Source organism: Staurois parvus, unplaced genomic scaffold (assembly GCF_062004578.1).
Source record: "Staurois parvus isolate SC_StPar_1 unplaced genomic scaffold, SC_StPar_1.0 ptg000258l, whole genome shotgun sequence".
In the NCBI taxonomy this organism is placed as follows: Eukaryota; Metazoa; Chordata; class Amphibia; order Anura; family Ranidae; genus Staurois; species Staurois parvus.
Window position 1 is genome coordinate 5,498,469 of NW_028318054.1, and position 22,125 is coordinate 5,520,593.

Genomic DNA, 22,125 nt, shown 5'->3' on the forward strand with positions numbered 1-22,125 from the left:
AAAAAAAAATAAAAATCCCAGCGGTGAATAAATACCACCAAAATAAAGTTTTATCTGTCTCAAAAAAATGGTAAAAAATTCATATGGGTACAGTGTTGCATGACCGCGCAATTGTCATTCAAAGTGTGATAGCGCTGAAAGCTGAAAATTGCCCTGGACAGGAAGTGGTTAATAAAATATTTAATAGAATAGAAAGTGATGGCAAACAGCTAAATTCACAACTGGGATATGTGTGAACTATCTAACCCTGTCAGACAGTACTGCCAGGTTTTAAGCTAACTTTTCTTTTTTATTATAGGAGTACAATGACCATCCCAGTCTTTGATAGGATACTGAAGGAGGAGCAACATACTGAATGAGATCAGCCTGTGATCTCCTACCTATAATCCAGCTCTTTATGTATTGTGGAATGATGAAAAAGTGTATTGTCCCTGCCTCCCTCAGACTGAATCATGCTGTACAAAGAACAACAACAGGCTAATAGAAAGACAAACTGAGTTACTATTCAAAATACACTGCTCAAAAAAATTAAAGGAACATTTTGAAACCACATCAAATCTCAATGGGGAAAAAATATCATGCTTGATATCTATACTGATATGGACTGGGTAATGTGTTAGGAACGTAAGGATGCCCCATCGTTTGATGGAAATGAAAATTATCAACCTACAGAAGACTGAATTCAAAGACACCCCAAAAATCAAAGTGAAAAAATGATGCAGCAGGCTAGTCAATTCTGCTGAAATTTCATTGCAGCAACTCAAAATGGTACTCAGTAGTTTGTATGGCCCCCACGTGCTTGTATGCATGCCTGACAATGTCCGGACATGCTCCTAATGGGACAACGGGTGGTGTCCTGGGGTATTATCTCCCAGATCTGGACCTTTGCATCACCAAGCTCCTGGACAGTCTGAGGTGCAACCAGGCGGTGTTGGATGGACCGAAACATGATATCCCAGAGGTGTTCTATTGGATTTAAGTCATGCGAGCGTGGGGGCCATTCAATGGTATCAATTACTTCATCCTCCAGGAACTGCCTGCATATTCTTGCCACATGACGCCAGGCATTGTCGTGCACCAGGAGGAACCCAGGACCCACTGCACCAGCGTAGGGTCTGACAATGGGTGCAAGGATTTCACCCTGATACCTAATGGCAATCAGTGTGCCATTGTCTAGCCTGAAGAGGTCTGTGCATCCCTTCATGGATATGCCTCTCCAGATCATCACTGACCAACCACCAACATGGTCATGCTGAATGATGTTATAGGCAGAATAACATTCTCCACGGCTTCTCCAGACCCTTTCATGTCTGTCACATGTGCTCAGGGTGAACCTGCTCTCATCTGTGAAAAGCACAGGGCGCCAGTGGCGGACCTGCCAATTGTGGTGTTCAATGGCAAATCCCAATTGAGCTTTATGGTGTCGGGCAGTAAGCAAAGGGCCCACTAGAGGACATCGGGCCCTCAGGATACCCTCATGAAGTCTGTTTCTGATTGTTTGGTCAGAGACATTCACACCAGTGGCCTGCTGGAGGTCATTTTGTAGGGCTCTGGCAGTGCTCATCCTGTTCCTCTTTGCACAAAGGTGCAGATACCGGTCCTGCTGATGGGGTAAGGACCTTCTACGGCCCTGTCCAGCTCTCATAGAATAACTGGAATCTCCTTCATGCTCTTGAGACTGAGCTGGGAGACACAGAAAACCTTTTGGCAATGGCACGTATTGATGTGCCATCCTGGAGGAGTTGGACTGCCTGTGCAACCTCTGTAGGGTCCAGGTATCGCCTCATGCTACCAGAAGTGACACTTACCCCTAGCCAAATGCAAAACTAGTGAAAAATAGTCTGAAAAGATGAGTAGGGAAAAAAATGTCAGTGGCCTCCACCTGTAATGCCATTCTTGTTTTGGGGGTCATCTCATTGTTGCCCATCTAGTGTACCTGTTGTTAATTTCATTAACACCAAAGCAGCTGAAACTGATTAACAACCCCCTCTAAATTAACTGACTAGATCAATATCCCAGGAGTTTATTTTGACTTGATATTATACAGATTATACTCTGATTAAAAAGTGTTCCTTTAATTTTGTTTGAGCAGTGTATATTTAGGGTGTCTTTGTTGGATATATAAAGGAGTATTTTATATCCGTGAACACATTTGCTTTAATACAAGACAACTTAACATCTTACCTTAACTCTTATCTCCTTCTGTTCTACTGATTTTTCCCATATTTGTTGGTCATACGCTCCAATCTGGAATAAATAGGGTTAGTAAAGCATTAGCAATTTTCTTTTTCAATAGATTTTAAAATACCAATCGGTAATCCCGAGTGTGGCTCGGGGTTAATTTACAGTACCAAAAGCAGTAACCCCGAGCCACACTCAGGATTACACTGCAGTGCTTGTCCCTCGATCCTCACTTTGTCCTTCGATCCCCCGATGTCCTCCCGGCAGGTTCCGTTCACTGCGAGCGTTGGGACGCAGGGGAGCGGAACCAGCGGGAGATTCAAAAAGGTAAAAATATGACATGCACACAATACATTGTAATCTGTTAGTATTATATTACATCAAACTATTTCACCTAAATTGTGTCCCTAGTGCTTTGTCCTGTGCCCTGCCTGCACTTTATCATTCTTTCTGCCTGGAAATGTGAGAATGTCCATGGCATCCAAAAAGTGTCCCTTGAGGTCAAAAGCGGTTTTAGACTAACTAGAAAACAGTGATAGTAAATTAGAACCACTTGCAGAATTGAGTGCTAGTGATTTGTAGGGAAATTCGTCATCAGACACTGAAAGTGACGACAATGACGATTCAGCGACTTTTCTCAGTGATGTGCGAACTTGGTGCTCTATTTCAAATTTCAGTGTTTTTGGTTTGATTACATTATTGAATTAAATTTATTATTATTAGATTATTATTTTTTAAAATTATTTATTATATTAAAATTTATGATTTCGTGTTTCAAACTTTATCATACCCGGGATGTTTACTAGACTCTTGTTTGGACAGATTTAAGTAAGTTATTCCTAAGAATTACAGGCCTACAATAAAAAACAACAAATGTCCATGCAAAACAATGTACCGCTTTGACATTCAAAAATATTGATTAGTTAGAACGCCAGGGAGGTTCATTCAATTTTGAAAATTAGGACAGCGATACAATCGTAATACTACATATGTCAAGTGAACAGGTAGAAGGAAGGGGGGGAGAAAAGAGGTAATGAGTTCACCCTCCTACATACTGCAAGGCCAGAGCTTGGTTGTCCTGATACATTCAAACTAGTACATCAGTTTTAACAGGCTGGCTCTACAGGAAAGAGAAGCAACATGCCCAGGATGTAGGACTCTATATGTGAGCTCAATCAACTGCATAAGACAGTCACAGACATCATTATAAATGAACATTACTTTGAAATGTACGTCAACTTTCATCTTGGTTTCACAATGAGGTGAAGAAGTAAATATTCAGAGAATATTCCTCCTTCTCTTAGGTGTGGAGCCGTGCTCCCTTAAATATGTAAAAATGAGGGGGGCTTCAAGGTCTCCCCTTAAACTTACTCATAAAGTCCACAGACATTAAACATAAATAAAGAGAAAGAAAAGAAAGGAAAAGGAAAGGGAAACAAATTTGGTCCTCCCGATCCAGATCCCAGGCTACACGATGTCCTGGTATCTAAGGGGCTTGAAGATATGTGATCCAGGCATTCCAAACCTTCTCAAACCAGGTTTGTTTAATCCAAGATATCTTATGCTTGACCAAGGTAATATTAGTCACAGGTAACTTCCATGCTCGTGCTATGGCTATTTTAGCAGCTGAGAAAATAAAGAAAATGAGGGTTTGAAGATGTCTGGGGATCTCGTCTGAAATGTCTGAGAACAACGCTGTTTGAGCATTAGCCAATTTAGACACAAAAAGCATTACAGTAAATGCAGTTTTACACTATTTACAGCCAAAGAATAAAATTATTTTCAACAGCATTTGTAGTAATATAAGATATACAGATATTATATTTGGCCTGATTTATCAATTTGTCAAAGCACTGAAGGCATGCTAAAGTGCTTTCTCAGGCAAAATAGATATGTGATACCGTCCCTTGGAAGCCCCCAAGGCTAGGTTCACATTATAACGTACCTGGAACACGTGCAAAATAATGCATGTTCCTGACTCTAAAGAGAAAGGTGTTGCTCTTTAGCAGACACATGGGGTTGCCATTATTTCTTAATGGCATCCTCACACATGCTTTGGTGAATGTGAAAAAGTATGGTGCCTCAGCACAATGCAGTTAAGTGCGGTACAGTTTTAAAAAGGGTCAGGTACTTTTTTCACCCGCGTTTCTTTGGATAGGATGGCCTATTAAAATGAATGGGCTGCCGTAACTGCTTAATGCAGCCCGCAGTGATGTGAACCAAATCTTAAAGTGTAATTCCAGTCAAAATTAAAAATTTGCCCATGATTACTATGTTAGATATGTTTAATTTTGGTATCATGCATTTTAAGACTTACTGCTTGTCTAGCTTAGAAAGACGAATCTGAGCTAGACAATCAGCAGTCTTCTGTTCTTTACCGACAACGGTTTGCCTGATCAGCTGAATACAGCAGCTCATAGGCACTTTCTGAAACCATTGTCGGTCTCTGTTACAGAAATCCAGCAGAGGTTTGAGTAAACCCACCCCTGTCCTTCGCAGTCTCGCCCAGCATCACTGCCATCCCTCCCAGCCACCAGCAGAAGCTTCTCCTTACTTCCAGAGAGCAGCCATTGTAAGGCACACTGTACATGTATACAGCACAACACACACATGCACACAGCACATTAAACTCACACTACCAGGCAGAATCGCATGGAGTTTTCTGCTTTTTGTGCGTTACACTCACACTACAAGGAGGAATCAACGTGAAGTTAAAGTGGTACTAAACCCACAACAGTAAAATCAGTCTGTATATGCAGTAAAGCATGTTTTATATACTCACTGTGGAGCCTAAGGGATTAATCCTCTGCATTGTGTAAAAATGCTGTCTGATCCTGTCTTCTCTGATCCTCCCCCTCTTCCAGTGTCCCCCTCTTATCTCCTTATAAGACATATTGAGTGGAGACACTCTGCACATGTACCGTTTGGTGTGTATTGCTATAGAGTTTTTTCTTTTTCTTGGGAGAGTGCATGTGATGAGCACAGGGCCAATCAGCACTGTCCAGACAGAGGTAAGGGGTTCTTCATCCTCCTAGAGCAGAAAGAAAACCTCTCCTGCAAGCTGTAACCAGTGCTCTGCTGGACACTGATAGAAGTCACAAGACTGCTCTAACTGCTGATGAGAAAAGGTATTTAGCAGTTTGTATTTACTAAAATAATTGTATTTCCTTATTCTGTGTACTGTGTGAGACCAGATATAGTGAATGCAGGGTCCTGGGTTTAGTAAACTTTAAGGTATAGTGTTCATTGTAAACTCTGAGCTGACTTGAGACCCCAGAGAACTTCCAGCTACATTGACAGTCGCCCCTGTGTTCAGCTGCCTTCTGCTCTTCTGTTGTAGTCTTGATTCAAAGCCCTGCTCAGCTATACTGTCTACAATATAATAAATAAAGCTGCAGCGCTAAAAACCACATCAAAGTAATAAGTAATTAAATATCAATAAAATTGCTAGTGATAGCAACCAAAACTCTCAATAAAGATGTATAACATGAAGTTACAATATTTCCAACATCAGGAAAATAAAGTGACAAAAGTGCAAACGCACATCCAAGATGATGACTATTAGTGATAAGGTGCCATAGTCTATATACAGTTGTGACCAAAATTATTCAACCCCCACTGAAATTGAGTGTTTTGGCCAGTTTGACATTGCTTTTGATCATTCAGTCATCTTGCTTACATTTACATTAAAGAGGCACTTGTAGGTCAGACAAATATAACATAACAGTTATAATGAAATAACCACAAATGTCTTTTCTGTGCTCACAGCATTATCAGTTTTATTCAACCCCCAAGTGACATTCAATCTTAGTACTTAGTACAGCATCCTTTTACAGTTATAACAGCTTTTAAACGTGAAGCATAGCTTGACACAAGTGTCTTGCAGCGATCTACGGGTATCTTCGCCCATTCTTCATGGGCAAAGGCCTCCAGTTCAGTCACATTCTTAGGCTTGCGCACTGCAACTGCTTTCTTTAAGTCCCACCAGAGGTTCTCAATCGGATTTAAGTCTGGTGACTGCGATGGCCACTCCAAAATGTTCCAGCCTTTCCTCTGCAACCATGCTCTAGTGGACTTGGAGGTATGCTTGGGATCATTGTCCTGTTGAAAGGTCCAACGTCTCCCAAGCCTCAGGTGTGTGACGGACTGCATCACGTTTCCATCCAATATCTCCTGGTACTGAAGAGAATTCATGGTACCTTGCACACGCTGAAGCTTCCCTGTACCTGCAGAAGCAAAACAGCCCCAAAGCATGATTGACCCTCCACCATGCTTCACAGTAGGCAAGGTGTTCTTTTCATCATAGGCCTTGTTCTTCCTCCTCCAAACATAGCGTTGATCCATGGGCCCAAACAGTTCTAATTTTGTTTCATCAGTCCACAGAACACTATCCCACAACTTTTGTGGTTTGTCCACATGGCTTTTGGCATACTGCAGTCGACTCTTCTTATTCTTTGGAGACAGCAAGGGGGTACGCCTGGGAGTTCTGGCACGGAGGCCTTCATTACGCAGTGTGCGTCTTATTGTCTGGGCTGAAACTTCTGTACCCACATCTGACAAATCTTTTCTCAGTTCCTCAGCAGTCACACGGGGACTTCTCTCCACTCTACGCTTCAGGTAGCGCACAGCAGTCGAAGTCAGCATCTTCTTTCTGCCACGACCAGGTAGCGTTTCAACAGTGCCCTTTGCCTTGAATTTGCGAATGATGCTTCCTAAGGTGTCTCTTGGTATGTTTAACATCTTTGCAATCTTCTTATAGCCATTGCCCTTCCTGTGAAGAGAAATCACCTCTTCTCTTGTCTTCCTGGACCATTCTCTTGCCTTCACCATGTTTGTAACCACACCAGTAAATGTCTAGAAGGAGCTGAGTATCACAGTCATTTTAAAGCTGCCTAATTGGTGCTTATTATGCTTGATTGCTGCTCGGTGACATCCACAGGTGTTTTCAATACCTGATGGAAAGCACCTGTATGAACCTCTGTTCTTCAGAGTGGTAGTCTTTAAGGGGTTGAATAATTGTGGCAATGAAGAAACCACATAAGAACCATTTACTACTGTATTACATAAACAATTGATGTCATTTTAGTTGCATTTGGGTAGTTACAACGTCCTTGTAGGATTTGATTCTGAATACAATTCCAAATGTACACTATAGTCCCTAAACCCCTTTACAGCATTGGGGGTTGAATAATTTTGGTCACAACTGTATATAATGTGAAGCTCTTATTCAAGTGATCCACTGTGCATCTTCTGGTGATCAAATATGCGAATTACACACTCACCAGATGCATAATTCCATCATGCATTTGAGAAAATATCACATCTTAGTGTGTCAGCTGCGGCATCCTATGGACTCCTCTATCATAGTAAGGAGTTGCCTCTGGTTCATCAATGGAATGCCGCACCTCTCAGCTCCTCTCTAACTAGGCTCTGTGGGTGGTAGGCTCAACAGGAGCCCCAAGAAAGGATGCCAAAATGGTGTGATATCGTTTCAACAGGGGATATTTATTGATCCATAGCAGGGATAGACAAACAGTATAAAACAGACTGACCATGAGTTGAATCAAGATGGCCACCGGACCAGCATGGGCCCCGGCAGCTTGACGTCTGGACGCTGCAGCTCTTCCTTTACGTGTTTCGTGCTCAAGCACGTATTCATAGGGAGTGTGCCTTTTTCAAGACCTCTGCAATTTGCAATGGCATGTTGTTAATCAACTTCTGGGCCACATCCTGACTGATGGCAGTCCATTCTTGCATAATCAATGCTTGGAGTTTGTCAGAATTTTGTTCTCAGTGGGATTAAGGTCTGGGGAGTTTCCTGGCCATGAACCCAAAATTTCAATGTTTTGTTCCCTAAGCCAATTAGTTATCACTTTGCCTTATGGCAAGGTGCTCCATCATGCTGGAAAAGGCATTGTTCATCACCAGACTGTTTTTGGGTGGTTGGGAGAAGTTGGTCTCGGAGATGTTTTTGTACCATTCTTTATTCATGGCTGTGTTCTTAGGCAAACTTGTGAGTGAGCCCACTCCCATAGCTGATCAGCAACCCCACACATGAATGCTCTCAGGATGCTTTACTGTTGGCATGACACAGGACTGATGGTAGCGCTCACCTTTTCTTCTCTGGACAAGGTTTCTTCCAGATGCCCCAAAGAATCGGAAAGGGGATTCATCAGAGAAAATGACTTTACCCGAGTCTTCAGCAGTCTAATCCCTGGACCTTTTGCAGAATATCAGTCTGTCTCTGATGTATTTTCCTGAAGAGAAGTGGCTTCTTTGCTGCCCTTCTTGACATGAGGCTATCCTTCAAAAGTCTTTGCCTCACTGTGCATGCTGATGCACTCACACCTGCCTGCTGCCATTCCTGAGCAAGCTCTGCTTCGGTGATGCGCCGATCCCGCAGCTGAATCAACTTTAGAAGATGGTCTTGGCACTTGCTGGACTTTCTTGGGCACCTGGAAGACTTCTTCACAACAATCAAACCTCTCTCCTTGAAGTTCTTGATGATCCGATAAATGGTTGATTTAGGTGCAAACTCAGTGCAAAGCAATGATGATTGCACGTTTCCTTGCACGTATCCATGGTTATCACAGGGATATTTCAAGAATGATTTCAAGCACCACCCTCCTTTTAAAGCTTTCAGTCTCTTAATCTAATGCAGTCAGCATGACAGAGTGATTTCCAGCCTTTTTCTCATCATCACACCTGTGTTAATGAGAGAATCACTGACATGATGTCAGCTGGTCCTTTAGTGGCAGGGCTGAAATGCAGTAGAAAAGGTTTTTTTGGGGGATTAAGTTCATTTTCATGGCAAAGGGGGACATTGCAATCAGTTGCAATTCATCTGATCAATTGTAGCATTATGTAGTATATGCAAATTGCCATCATAAAAACGGAGACAGCAAATATTGTGAAAATGTATATTTGTGTCATTCTCAAAACCTTTACCCAGGGCTGTATGTGCACTGGACCTCCCCGCCCTCCTGTGTCCTGTGTGAATGTTTTTTTTTTATTTCTTCATTTTCTCATGAATGAAGATGCACAGGAATCCTCATTGGAGAGCACTGATCAGGGATCCTGTGATCAGCTCCTCCCATCCTGTGTGTGCCCACTAGCCACACGGGAACAGTGTGACTTCTGGAAGTGATGTCTCTAGCCTTTAGTAAACAAGCCCACTGGCTGCTCTTAGACACAGAAGGGAGAGGGATTGAAGTCATGTGACAGGCACTGGACACTGCAAAATAAAGGTATAAAAAGTGCGATTTTTTCATTCTGAGACATAATGCTGAACATTAATGATTGCAGGGGGAAAATTAAGTATTAGGCTTTCCTTCTAATTTAGGCACAACATAAAATCTATCTGCTATCTAGGGACATTGTGTGCTTTATTAATACCTAATTTGTATAGTTTTTCTTTTTATTGAGAGTGTTTTACAACATAACAGTCAACATTGGATTAGGAGATCTTTGTCTGTTTGCTTCAGTACTTCCCATTAGAGCAAAGTCCCAAACTGAGAGGTGCTGTGCTAACCAACCAATCTATGCTCCTGTTATCAGAGTCACAAAAGTAAATTATATTTACACAATCAGTGGGTTTTATTCCCTGAGGTGCAGCACACAGAGACATACTGCTGGAAAATCAACCAAGCTACTACAGTGATCAAACAAATATATACATATATGCATACATACAGTGCTAACTTAAATGATATACATAAACTCTCAAATTCTTATCTCCTACAGCAGCTTTTCTCAACCGTTTCAGCATGGAGGAACTCTTGAAATAACTTTCCGGTCTCAGGGAACCCCTGTTAAAACTTACTATGTCTACAACTCATGATACATTAGTGAGATGTTCAGTGAGTTGAATGCTCCTTACACTTTTGGTCATTGAGAAAAATTACCATCTTACTGATAGCTAAAAAGACCCATGGGGGTTTATTTACTAAAGCTGGAGAGTCCAAAATCAGACTCCCTTCTGCATAGAAACCAATCAGTTTCCAGGTTTCATTGCCAAAGCTTCATTGAACAAGCTGAGGTTAGAAGCTGATTGGTTTCTATGCAGAAGGGAGTCTGATTTTGGACTCTCCAGCTTTAGTAAATAAACCCCATGGTGTCAGTGGAAACTTATTTGAGAGGTAGAAATTGCTCATTGCTCAAGGAACCCCTAGCAAGCTCTGGAGGAACCTTGGTTGAGAAACCCTGTCCTACAGAGTACAAATAAATATAGTGCCCACAGTGTATAAATATGTTATGCAAAATATAAATATTTCCCAAATAGTGCAGAACAAATGAGTTGAGCTCATAATTCAATTACATTACAAAATCCATCAATTCCTGAAAAAAAGTGCAAACCAGTCATCAACCCCTCAATGTAAAGGTGCACTTGCTCCAAGATACTGTACTTGTTTTGGTGTCAACCAACCATAGATTAAATATGTTGCCAGCACACTGATAAGGTTGTCTCAAAGGGCACAGCTGTTTATTCTTGTATGATCACTTAGAAAAGCAACATATCAAGACCATGCAATAACCTTTTTCCAGGCAGTGACGAAAATGCCTGAGGAAGAGTCCTTGTGTTTTCCCAAAATGTTGCTTTTTTATGTAATCATACAAGAATAAAGTACTGTGCACTTTGAGACAACCTTATCAGTGTGCTGGCAACATATTTCATCAATGTTGTACATTGTGACCAGACAGAAGATGTTGCAGCACCCTCTAAAGTATTTTTGTATTCGGTCCCCCTGCAGCTTTATGCCATAATGTGCTAGCATGCACAGCATACTGACACATTATGACAGACTCATCTGTCAAAGGAAGCCCTACAGCGTACTCCAGTATACTGTATATTTCTTACAAAAACCTAAATGTATACATCTATATGGTGTGCCCTTCGATCCCTCTAATCTGCATTAACTCATGAAAGTTCAATTCCCTGAGGAAGTCACATGAGAGGTGGAGCAAAGCATAGGGTGGAGATGGGTGACATCATACTAAGCAGTGATCAGATAGAGTGGTGCCGATCACTGGAAAAGGGAAAAGGAAATTAGTGTCTATGCAAATTGTCCTGGGTGCACCAGTTAGTGCACAATGTTATGTAATTGTATCGTCATTGGTTTCAATAAACGGCTGATTGTAAATATTGAATGGAGTGAATGTTTTTTTCATTTTGAGTTACACTGACTCCACTGGAGAAAAAAAAAAGAGGAGAGGTATGGAAGCTTTTCTGTATGTCTTTAAAAGGAACAAGCTTACTGTATGTAACCTGTAGTAATATATAGGTTATAAACAGTGAGGGCATTGACTGAGTATTGGTGGAGGAAGTCACCAAGTGTGAAACACAGTGGATTGAGGAAAACCATTGGAGTTATAAGGATGACTACTGCTTTGGAGATGTGTGTAGAGGACGCAGAGACTTTTGAGCACAATGTACATTCACTGACCACTTTATTAGGCACACGTTGCTAGTACACACTTTTTCCTTCAGAATTGCCTAATTCTTCGTGGTAAACATTGGAAACATTCTGTAGAGATATTCATCCATATTGACATGAGTTACTGTAGCCTTTCTATCATCTCAAACCAGTCTGCCCATTCTCCTCTGCAATCAACAAGGCATTTATGTCCACAAAACTGCCGCTCACTGGATATTTTCTCTTTATCAGACCATTCTCTGTAAACCTTAGAGATGGTTGTGCGTGAAAATCCCAGTAGATCAGCAGTTTTTGAAATACTCAGACCAGCCCGCCTGGCACCAACCACCATGCCATTTTCAAAGTCACTTATATCCCCTTTCTTCCCCATTCTGATGCTCGGTTTGAATTTCAGCAAATTGTCTTCTCAACATCTAGATGCTTAAATGCACTGAGTTGCTGCCATGTGATTGGCTGATTGGCAATTTGTGTTACGAAGCAATTGAACACGTGTACCTAATAAAGTGGCCGGTGAGTGTATGTGGATATTTTGTTTTGCACATTGTTCTATTGTGGATTTAAAAGTTGCAACTTTGACACCACTGAACATGTTTCACGTGGTTATTTATTTTTATTATTAGTAGTATATTATTAATATGATATTTGTTGTGTTTTTAGTGAAGAAATGTGATTTATATTTAACCTGTTTTTGTGTTGTTGGATATTTGAAGTATTTTATACAGATATTAAGCAGCACCTAACTTAATATATGTAAACATTTCAAATAACAGATATCTGCCTGCTCCTGCTATACCATGTACTTGTATGAAAAATTATCCTGTTATCTTTGTGTTGCTTCCTTTGTGTGAAATCCCTGGTGTTCCTGCCAGTCCCTCTGTGTTCCTACCAAAAACTGACTACATTAGACATGACAGCACAGCATGATCAGATTTGTGGCTGAGCTGGGAACTCAGCCTACTCTCCTCCAATAATCAAACTTGTGTTGACACACACCCCCTGAACAACTATTCATTGGGAAGGCCAGTGTGCTGCTCTTTCTCCACCCTCATCTCTCTATGCAGCTGAGACCAGAGGGTATCATTTTAAAGTGTATGGGTTTTTTTACAAGGTGAAGGTTTACATATACTTTAAACCAGGGGTCTCCAAACTTTCTAAACAAAGGGCCAATTTACTGTCCTTCAGATTTTACGAGGGCCGGAGGGCCGGAATAGAAAAGGTCCCAACGTTAGTGGGAAAAAAATAATGCCCCTTTGTTTGGTGTCAGTGGGAGGACTTCTGCCCCATCATTGATGTCACTGGACCCTCTCATTTGTGCCACTGGAAGGAATTGTGTCTCATCACTGTTGTCATTGAAAGGAGTTGTGCCCCCTTCATTGATGTAAGTGGCAGAAATTATACCCAATTGGCATCAGTGGATGCAATAGTGCCCCAAGGGCCAGATAAAAGCAAGCAAAGGGCTGCATCTGGCCCTTGGGCCGCAGTTTGGAGACCACTGCTTTAAACTTTATTCTGTATCAGTATGGGAGCACACTGTGGTGTCAGCAGGCAACTCACAATAATAATAAAAATGAAAATAGTATTTAGGAGTTAGCATGGGAGTATACATACTTATTAATATAGGATATATACTCACTTTTTTCTGATACCAAGATATTGCATCTCTGTTCTCTACAGCCATCCCTCTATCCTTTCATTGGAACTTGTGCCTGTAGAACATAAAACACAGATCATGACATGGTGCAGATCAGTATAGAAACTGAAAGAAGTAAACGTGTATTCAGTAAATTTATTTTATTTTTTTCTGAAGCCTGATAAACACTGCAGCAATTTACAGAGTACATTAAAGTTCCAAAGACTGATGCTGGTCAGTGAGCAAACACAGAAAATCAGAATCTCATGCAATTTACTTATTATTACACTACATTTTGCAAACCCTCTTGCCTTTCCCAACACAATAAAAAATGCAGACCTCAGACCAGAAGCTTCTATGCTAGCACTGGGCAGACCCACAGCATACTCATTCAGTTTACTGTATGCAGTTCTACACAAGTGTTTATCAGCTGGACGTCTATGAGCCTGATTTCACCCAGCCAGCTCAGAGAAAGCATAGGAAAATGGGTGTGCTGTAGGTCAGCTTGCTGCCACCATAGACGCTTCCAACCTTGGGTGTGAGTTTTTATTTATTTCAATTCTTGGTGAAAGTGAAGGTGGAAGGGGCATTAAAAAGCATAGCAAAGCATTCCATTTTTACTTTCATCTGAACTTTATGCAATCCCTTCTAGCCTGAATCCACACACAATCTCACAGGGTCACTTTCTAGAATGTGTGCCCGGTAACTGCCATTTCAAGTTTTATTCTAATTGGTGGCTGAAAGAAATCTCTTCTTTGGCACCAATATATTTTTTAAGTTTTTTGTTTTTTGGTCATGTGAGAAACAGCAAAGAAGTGTTTGGGAAATCCTCTTCTGCATCACAAACTAGTGTTCTCAGATCATTTATTTTATTTATTTCAGGTACTTATATAGCGCCATCAATTTACACAGCACTTTACATACATATATTGTACATTCACATCAGTCCCTAACCCTCAAGGAGCATACAATCTAAAGTCCCTAACTCACATTCATACATACACATACTAGGGACAATTTAGACAGGAGCCAATTAACCTACCAGCATGTCTTTGGAGTGTGGGAGGAAACCAGAGAACCCAGAGAAAACCCATGCAGTCATAGGGAGAACATGCAAACTCCAGGCAGGTGGTGCCAGGGTGGGATTCAAGCCAGCAACCCTAGTGCTGCCAGGCAGAAGTGCTAACCATTTAGCCACTGTGCTGCACCATCATCAGATTATTGTCAAAGGGGCAGGGTGGTGTGTTGCACTACAGCAGAGCTTTGGTTAAATGTTTTAACACTGTCATCAGGGAAGTACTGCCAATGCTGGCCTGTTGATGATTTGCACGGCTTTAAAGAATATGAAAATCCTGATATGTGCCTGCTGCACCATGTACTTGTATGAAAAAGTATCCTTTTCTCTTTGTATTTCTTCTTTGTGTGAAACCCCTGGTGTTTCTGTCAGTCCCTCTGCTTTCCTGTTACAAACTGACCACACTAGGCATGAGCACACAGCATGGGCAGTTCTCTAGCTGTGCTGGAAACGCAGCCTGCTCTCCTCCAGAGATCAGACTTGTCCTGATGCGCCCCCCTCCCCCCCGTGCCCATTCCTGCGTTGGGGCGTCTCTCATGTGAATTGCTGTGATGCTGTCTTTTTGTCTTGGGGGGGGGAATAGCTAGCTGTTGGGGTCTCTGTGTTTTTCTTTTGGGAAGGGGGTGAGTCCCATACCTGGAAATGCAAATCACGTATATATTTGTGCCGCAGTACTTCTGGCAAGCAGGAAAAGTATATACTCCGCCTACAGTGGCTTTCTGGACACACAGAAAAAAAAGTTGTTCCTAAAAACCTCTTTGAAATGTTGGCAACTATAGAGGAAGAAGGCTCATTGCAGAACACGTGAAAGGGTCTCGCTGCGAGACCGTAATAAAGGGACCCGCGACGGGAGTAAAGGGCCACAGGATCAGTGGGCCTTTCATGGTTTCTTGCACCAAGGCCATGAAGGTTCTAGTTACGCCTCTAGAACAGAGTGTAAAAAAGGTATTTATAATGTTTTTTATATTTTACACAAGTGTCTTGCCTTTCATTTTTATTTTAAACTGAATGGGTTGTTTTACAAGGTGAGGGTTTACAATCACTTTAAGCATGCTTTCAATGAGAGTCAGAAAAGTGCAAGTATTCCTGATCTCTATGCTCTTTCCAGGTAGCTCAGCAACTCAAAAATCAATGAAGCCAAAGCTTCAGCAAGACAGCCAAGGAACGAACATTCTCAAAAGAAGAGTTCAGCAATGGCTATGAGTCTCACAGGATAGACTCTCTTTAAGGTTTACTTCTTAGTCAGACAGATGCAACACAACGGGCAGCAGAATGGCCAAGTGGTTAGCACTTCCACCTGGCAGTACTATGGTCATTGGTTCAAATCCCAGCCACGGCAACATCTGCCTGGAGTTTGTATGTTCTCCTTGCTCCTGTGTGGGTTTTCTCTGGGTACTCTGGTTTCTTCCCACACTCCAAAGACATGCTCATAGGTAATTTGTGTATGTATGAATGTAAGTTAGGGACCTTAGATTGTACACCCCTTGAGGGTTAGAAACTGATGGGAATGTAAAATATAAATGTAAAGCGCTGTGTAAATTGACAGCACTATATACAGTCATGGCCGAAATTGTTGGCACCCTTGATATTTTTCCTGAAAATCAAGTATTTCACACAAAAAAGGTATTGCATTAACACATGTTTTGCTATACACATGTTTATTCCCTTTGTATGTATTGGAACAAATATAAAACAGAGGCAGAAAAGCAAATATGACATAATGTCACACAAAACCCCAAAAATGGGCTGGACAAAAGTATTGGCACCCTTAACTTAATATTTGGTTGCACACCCTTTGGAAAACATAACTGAAATCAGTCGCTTCCTATAACCATCAATAAGCTTCTGACACCTCTCACCCGGAATTTTGGACCACTCTTCCTTTGCAAACAGCTCCAGGTCTCTCTTATTGGAAGGACACCTTTTCCCAACAGCAATTTTAAGATCTCTCCACAGGTGTTCAATGGGATTTAGATCTGGGCTCATTGCTGGCCACTTCAGAACTCTCCAGCGCTTCTTTGCCATCCATTTCTGAGTGCTTTTTGACGTATGTTTGGGGTCATTGTCCTGCTGGAAGACCCAGGATCTTGGACGCAAACCCAGCTTTCTGACACTGGGCCCTACAGTGCGACCCAAAATCCTTTGGTAATCCTCAGATTTCATGATGCCTTGCACACAGTCAAGGCACCCAGTGCCAGAGGCAGCAAAACAACCCCAAAACATCATTGAACCTCCACCATATTTTACCGTAGGTACTGTGTTTTGTTCTTTGTAGGCCTCATTCCGTTTTCGGTAAACAGTAGAATGATGTGCTTTACCGAAAAGCTCTATCTTGGTCTCATCTGTCCACAAGACGTTTTCCCAGAAGGCTTTTGGCTTACTCAAGTACATTTTGGCAAACTGTAGTCTTGCTTTTTTATGTCTCTGTGTCAGCAGTGGGGTCCTCCTGGGTCTCCTGCCATAGCGTTTCATTTCATTTAAATGTCGACGGATAGTTCGCGCTGACACTGATGCTCCCTGAGCCTGCAGGACAGCTTGAATGTCTTTGGAACATGTTTGGGGCTGCTTATCCACCATCCGGACTATTCTGCGTTGCAATCTTTCATCAATTTTCCTCATCCGTCCACGACCAGGGAGATTAGCTACAGTGCCATGGGTTGCAAACTTCTTGATAATGTTGCGCACTGTGGACAAAGGCAAATCTAGTTCTCTGGAGATGGACTTGTAACCTTGAGATTGTTGATATTTTGCCACAATTTTGGTTCTCAGGTCCTCAGACAGTTCTCGTCTCCTCTTTCTGTTGTCCATGCTTAGTGTGGCACAGACAGACACACAATGCAAAGGTTAAGTGAACGGCTCTCCTTTTTATCTGCTTTCAGGTGTGATTTCTATATTGCCCACACCTGTTACTTGCCCCAGGTGAGTTTACAGGAGCATCACATGCTTGTAACATTCTTATTTATCCGCAGTTGTGAAAGGGTGCCAATACTTTTGTCCAGCCCATTTTTGGAGGTTTGTGTGACATTATGTCGAATTTGCTTTCTTTCCTCCCTTTTTTTGTTTTGTCCCAATACACACAAAGGGAATAAACATGTGTATAGCAAAACATGTGTTAATGCAATACGTTTCGTGAGAAATACATGATTTCCTGGAGAAATATCAAGGGTGCCAACAATTTCGGCCATGACTGTAAGTACTTGCAATAAAAATAAATAAATGTACATTTAAAGCATCCATAAGTCCCAGCAGGACCTGATTTTGTCACGTTCCTATGTCATACAGTAATACATAAGTGTACACAGATATATATTTAGTTTAAACTAAACATCACCAAGCCATGAAGTTTCACCAATGCAATTGAGCTCAGCCATACTCAACTAGGGCTCTTTTCTTCTTGCTAGGGGTTCCTGATGTGTCTGCATAGTTTCAGTTTTTAGCTGTCTGTAAGGGCAACATTCTCACTTCCACTGTAGAGGGATAGTGCCTCATGTCAGTGGGGGAAATAGTGTCCCAAGGTCTAGTTAAAGGCACGCAAAGGGCCACATCCAGCCCATGAACCTCAGTTTGGAGAGACCTATTCTACGCAATCAAATAAAGGCAACCTACCAGCAACAGCTTCCATTGCAAAGACTAAAAAAGACTAAAAAAAGAAGGTATGTTCCCTGGATCTTAAAGGCTATTGAAATTTCCAAAGAAACCGCCCACCAGCCTATGCATACGGTTCTTATTAACAGGGGTTAGGTTGCACGACCCACGCCATGTTTTCCAACCTTGACTTGTATGTGATCTTTACTGAATTTCAGTGTAGTACTTTGGCTCCAACCAACTTTTTGATATTGTTGTATTTTTCTACTATTCATGTACCCCTGTGTGGATGAAACATTCTATTATATTATATGTTGAACTATGTTTTTGTTATTGCTTACACACTGTATGCACTAAAACTTTTCCAATAAAAGTTTTTTGGTACCAGAAACTGCCTTGTATATGGCCAGCTGGGGTACACACAGACATTTTAAGAATGCGTAAATCAACCTACCAGCATCTCCTCAGAGCTGCATACCCAGCCATCCGTTAATGGAAGGCTGTAACATTAAAGAGGAACCTTTTGTTTTTTGTTTTTTTTATTTTCCATGCCATTTTCACTGGGTTGTTTTTCATACGCATAGTCAGATTCAGCATTGCTCTGCAGTAAGCACCATTTCACTGCTGCCCCCCTGGTCACATGCTGTCTTCCACTTTTCCCTCATCAGCGAGGTGCCTATTTCTGGTGCTTGCAACCAGCCCCGATGGTGCTCCACAGTGCATGTAGGTCATCAGGGGATGGCTGCAGGGGCCAAAGATTGATAGCTGGCCCCTTGATGACACACTGGAGTGCTTGCTCTCTAGACTGCCCTGAAGCCTCCTCAGATGCATTATATGTGTATCCCAGAAGTCTGCAGAAAGATGGAGGATGTCATTTTTTTCTACCCAAGAAAAAATCCTAAGAAGGGTACTAATCAATATCTACTCCATCGCAAGTGTAAAAAATAAAATTGGTTTTAAATACTTTTTATTTAGTTTTTACAATTAATGACGTAGGGCGAATTCACACATACAACACATTAAATCACAGACCTGCCGGGTCAATTTACCGCTCCGGCCTTTCTGTGCTGCTAGCTGCAGTAGTTGGCAGAGTGGGGCAAGATTCACCACATTGCACTGCCCCCCCCCCTTTTTTTTTTTGAAGTATACAAAACATACACTACATTTACTGCAATGTCCAGCAGCAAGATACGATGACACTGCAGTGCACTTTGGGACAGTGTTCTGCAATAAAATGCGGCCTGCTACAGTGCAGTGCTTGACTGTCATTAATGTTGGCACCATACAGGCTATTTAAACTGAACCAGTGCTCAGGTTCAGTGCGGTCTTGTCTACAATGTTTCTGGTGTGATCTGCATCCACAACCAACTCTGGCCTGCACCATAACCAGACTCTTGTCTAAGTACTTGTACTCACTCATCTGATTACAGTCTCTGACCACAAATGTCTGACTCTGCTGTTCCTTGATCCCCTGCCTAGCAATCCTCCACAAGTGCCAACCTATTACTAGCCAATATCTGGTTGTCACCGGTCTGCTGTCAGCCAGTACCTGCCTGTAGGGAAGAAAGGAAGGATGGAAGGAAGGGTGAGACAGAGAGAACGAGGGAGATAGAATGAGAGAAGGGAGGGAGAAAAACATAGTGAGGGAAGGAAGGAAGGAAGGAAGGAAGGAAGGAAGGAAGGAAGGAAAGGTGACACCAGAGAGAATGAGGGAAATAGAATAAGAGAAGAGAGGGAGAAAAACATAGCGAGGGAAGGAAGGAAGGAAGGAAGGGTAACACCAGAGAGAACGAGGAAGAAAGAATGAGAGAAGAGAGGGAGAAAAACATAGCGAGGGAAGGAAGGAAGGAAGGAAGGAAGGGTAACACCAGAGAGAACGAGGAAGAAAGAATGAGAGAAGAGAGGGAGAAAAACATAGTGAGGGAAGGAAGGAAGGAAGGAAAGGTGAGACAGAGAGAACGAGGGAGATAGAATGAGAGAAGAGAGGGAGAAAAACATAGTGAGGGAAGGAAGGAAGGAAGGAAGGGTGAGACAGAGAGAACGAGGGAGATGGAATGAGAGAAGGGAGGGAGAAAAACATAGTGAGGGAAGGAAGGAAGGAAGGAAGGAAGGAAGGAAGGAAGGAAGGAAAGGTGACACCAGAGAGAACAGGGGAGATAGAATGAGAGAAGAGAGGGAGAAAAACATAGCGAGGGAAGGAAGGAAGGAAGGAAGGAAGGGTGACACCAGAGAGAACGAGGGAGATAGAATGAAAGAAGAGAGGGAGAAAAACATAGTGAGGGAAGGAAGGAAGGAAAGGTGAGACAGAGAGAACGAGGGATATAGAATGAGAGAAGAGAGGGAGAAAAACATAGTGAGGGAAGGAAGGAAGGAAGGAAGGAAGGAAGGGTGAGAAAGAAAGACACAGTGAAAGAGGAAGATACAATGAGAGAAGAGACAGAGAAAAACATAGGGAAGGAAGGAAGGAAGGAAGGAAGGAAGGAAGAAAGAAAGAAAGAAAGAAAGAAAGAAAGAAAGAAAGAAAGAAAGAAAGAAAGAAAGAAAGAAAGAAAGAAAGAAAGAAAGAAAGAAAGAAAGAAAAAGAAAGAAAGAAAGAAAGAAAGAAAGCATAAAAGGAAAGATAAAGACAGAATGAAAGTGATGAAGACAGCTGGATAAAAAGAAAGAAAGGAAGGAAAGAAACAAAGAAAGAAAGAAAGAAAGAAAGAAAGAAAGAAAGAAAGAAAGAAACCCAGCCATTCAGATGGAGGAATAAAAAGCAAGAAAGAGACAGATAGGCAAGCAGACAGAAAGACAGATATTAAGAAAAATAAATTATTATCATAATTTATTAATAACAATATTTATTGTTATTCTAATTGTTTTTTAGTGTAATAGATTAAAAGAATGGGAAAAATAGGTAGAATAAAAGAGAGAAAAACAGTGAATGAGGGCGAGATTGATAGAATAAAAGAAAGAAGCAGGGTAAACAGGGAGACTGAAGGTGACAACACTCGTTATCGCAGGAAGAAGGAACTATTTAGTAAGAAATAAAGGTGTAAACCATTGGCAGAACTATGGTGCAGTTAGGCGGCAGACTATACCAACACAATGCAGGAGGGTAGGGGATGTCATGGGAAAGTGCAGTGGCAGTGTGTCAGTGTCGTGTGATTGCAGCGGACTGGCCGTTGTCTCCCCCAGCCCAGCCTCCAGTGATAGAAGAGCTCAGTGTATGTAGTTATGTTCACACGGCTCACCTGCACAGCTCCCAGTTGCAGTGTGTTGCAGAGAAGACATGAAATGGACTCCCAGTCAGGTCCGGCCGCCAGCTCTCACATTCAATGACTAAGCACATAGTAGAAGGCAGCGGGTGGAGTGCGTGTGAGCCCGGAGATCCCTCTCTGATGGATCCATAGCTAGTTGTCAGTTCAGTGTACACACAGACTCCCAGCTATAATCACTTCCTTTTTCCGGATCTGTGATGAAATCCATTGTACATACAGTGCACTTAAAGTGATAGCACAAACACTTCCCCAGCAACCCACAGGAGGCATGGGCAGGTACCCTGTGCAGTGATGAGGGATGTGTTTATGAAATAATCTGTCCTTTACCAGCCCTGCACGAGTCTAATGCAGACCATAGACGGCGAGAAAACCAGACTTTTTTTATTAAAAAAAGAAAAATCGGTCGTTCAATAGGCTGACGTTACCACCAACAGTAGAAAAAATTGGCCGATTTTCTTCCCGTCTACGGCCGGCATTTAATTACTTCTGTCCGTGCAGAGAGCTCCGCTATTATATTTGACATGAAAAAGTATTGCGGTTGCAACATTGTATCTATTTGTATCCATTTCGGATACAGATGGTTTTTCTGGATACAAATAGATACATTGTTGCAACCGCAATATTTTTTGATGTCAAATATAATAGCGGACTGGAATTCTTTATTCTCTTCTTTCTTTTCTTTCTCTTCTTCTTTCTCTTCTTTCTCTTTTCTTTCTCTTCTTCTTCTTTCTCTCCTTTCTCTTCTCCTTCTTTCTCTTCTTATTCTTTCTCTTTTTTTCTCTTCTTCTTTCTCTTCTTCTTTCTCTTCTTATTCCTCTTCTTCTGCTTCTTCTTTCTCTTCTTCTTCTTTCTCTTCTTCTGCTTCTTCTTCTTTCTCTTCTTCTTTCTCTTCTTCTTCTTTCTCTCCTTCTGCTTCTCTTCTGCTTTCCCTTCTTCTTCCTCTTCTTTTTCTTTTCC

At 41.8% G+C, this 22,125-nt stretch overlaps 1 protein-coding gene across 2 annotated transcripts in view; it reads right to left on the reverse strand.

The window, feature by feature from the left end:
- PHTF1 (putative homeodomain transcription factor 1) overlaps positions 1-21,354 on the reverse strand; it is a 166,815-nt gene extending 145,461 nt beyond the window's left edge. Inside the window, exons 1-3 of one of the 2 annotated variants that reach the window (XM_089681071.1) lie at positions 21,142-21,354; positions 13,249-13,321; positions 2,185-2,247 (exon numbers count right to left, since the gene is read on the reverse strand). In XM_089681071.1, the coding sequence (XP_089537197.1) occupies positions 2,185-2,247; positions 13,249-13,293 (108 nt within the window). In that variant the 5' untranslated portion in view covers positions 13,294-13,321; positions 21,142-21,354. The remainder of the gene's footprint in view (positions 1-2,184; positions 2,248-13,248; positions 13,322-21,141) is intronic. The other variant, XM_089681070.1, reaches the window with a different exon arrangement.
- Positions 21,355-22,125: the final 771 nt, after the last annotated feature.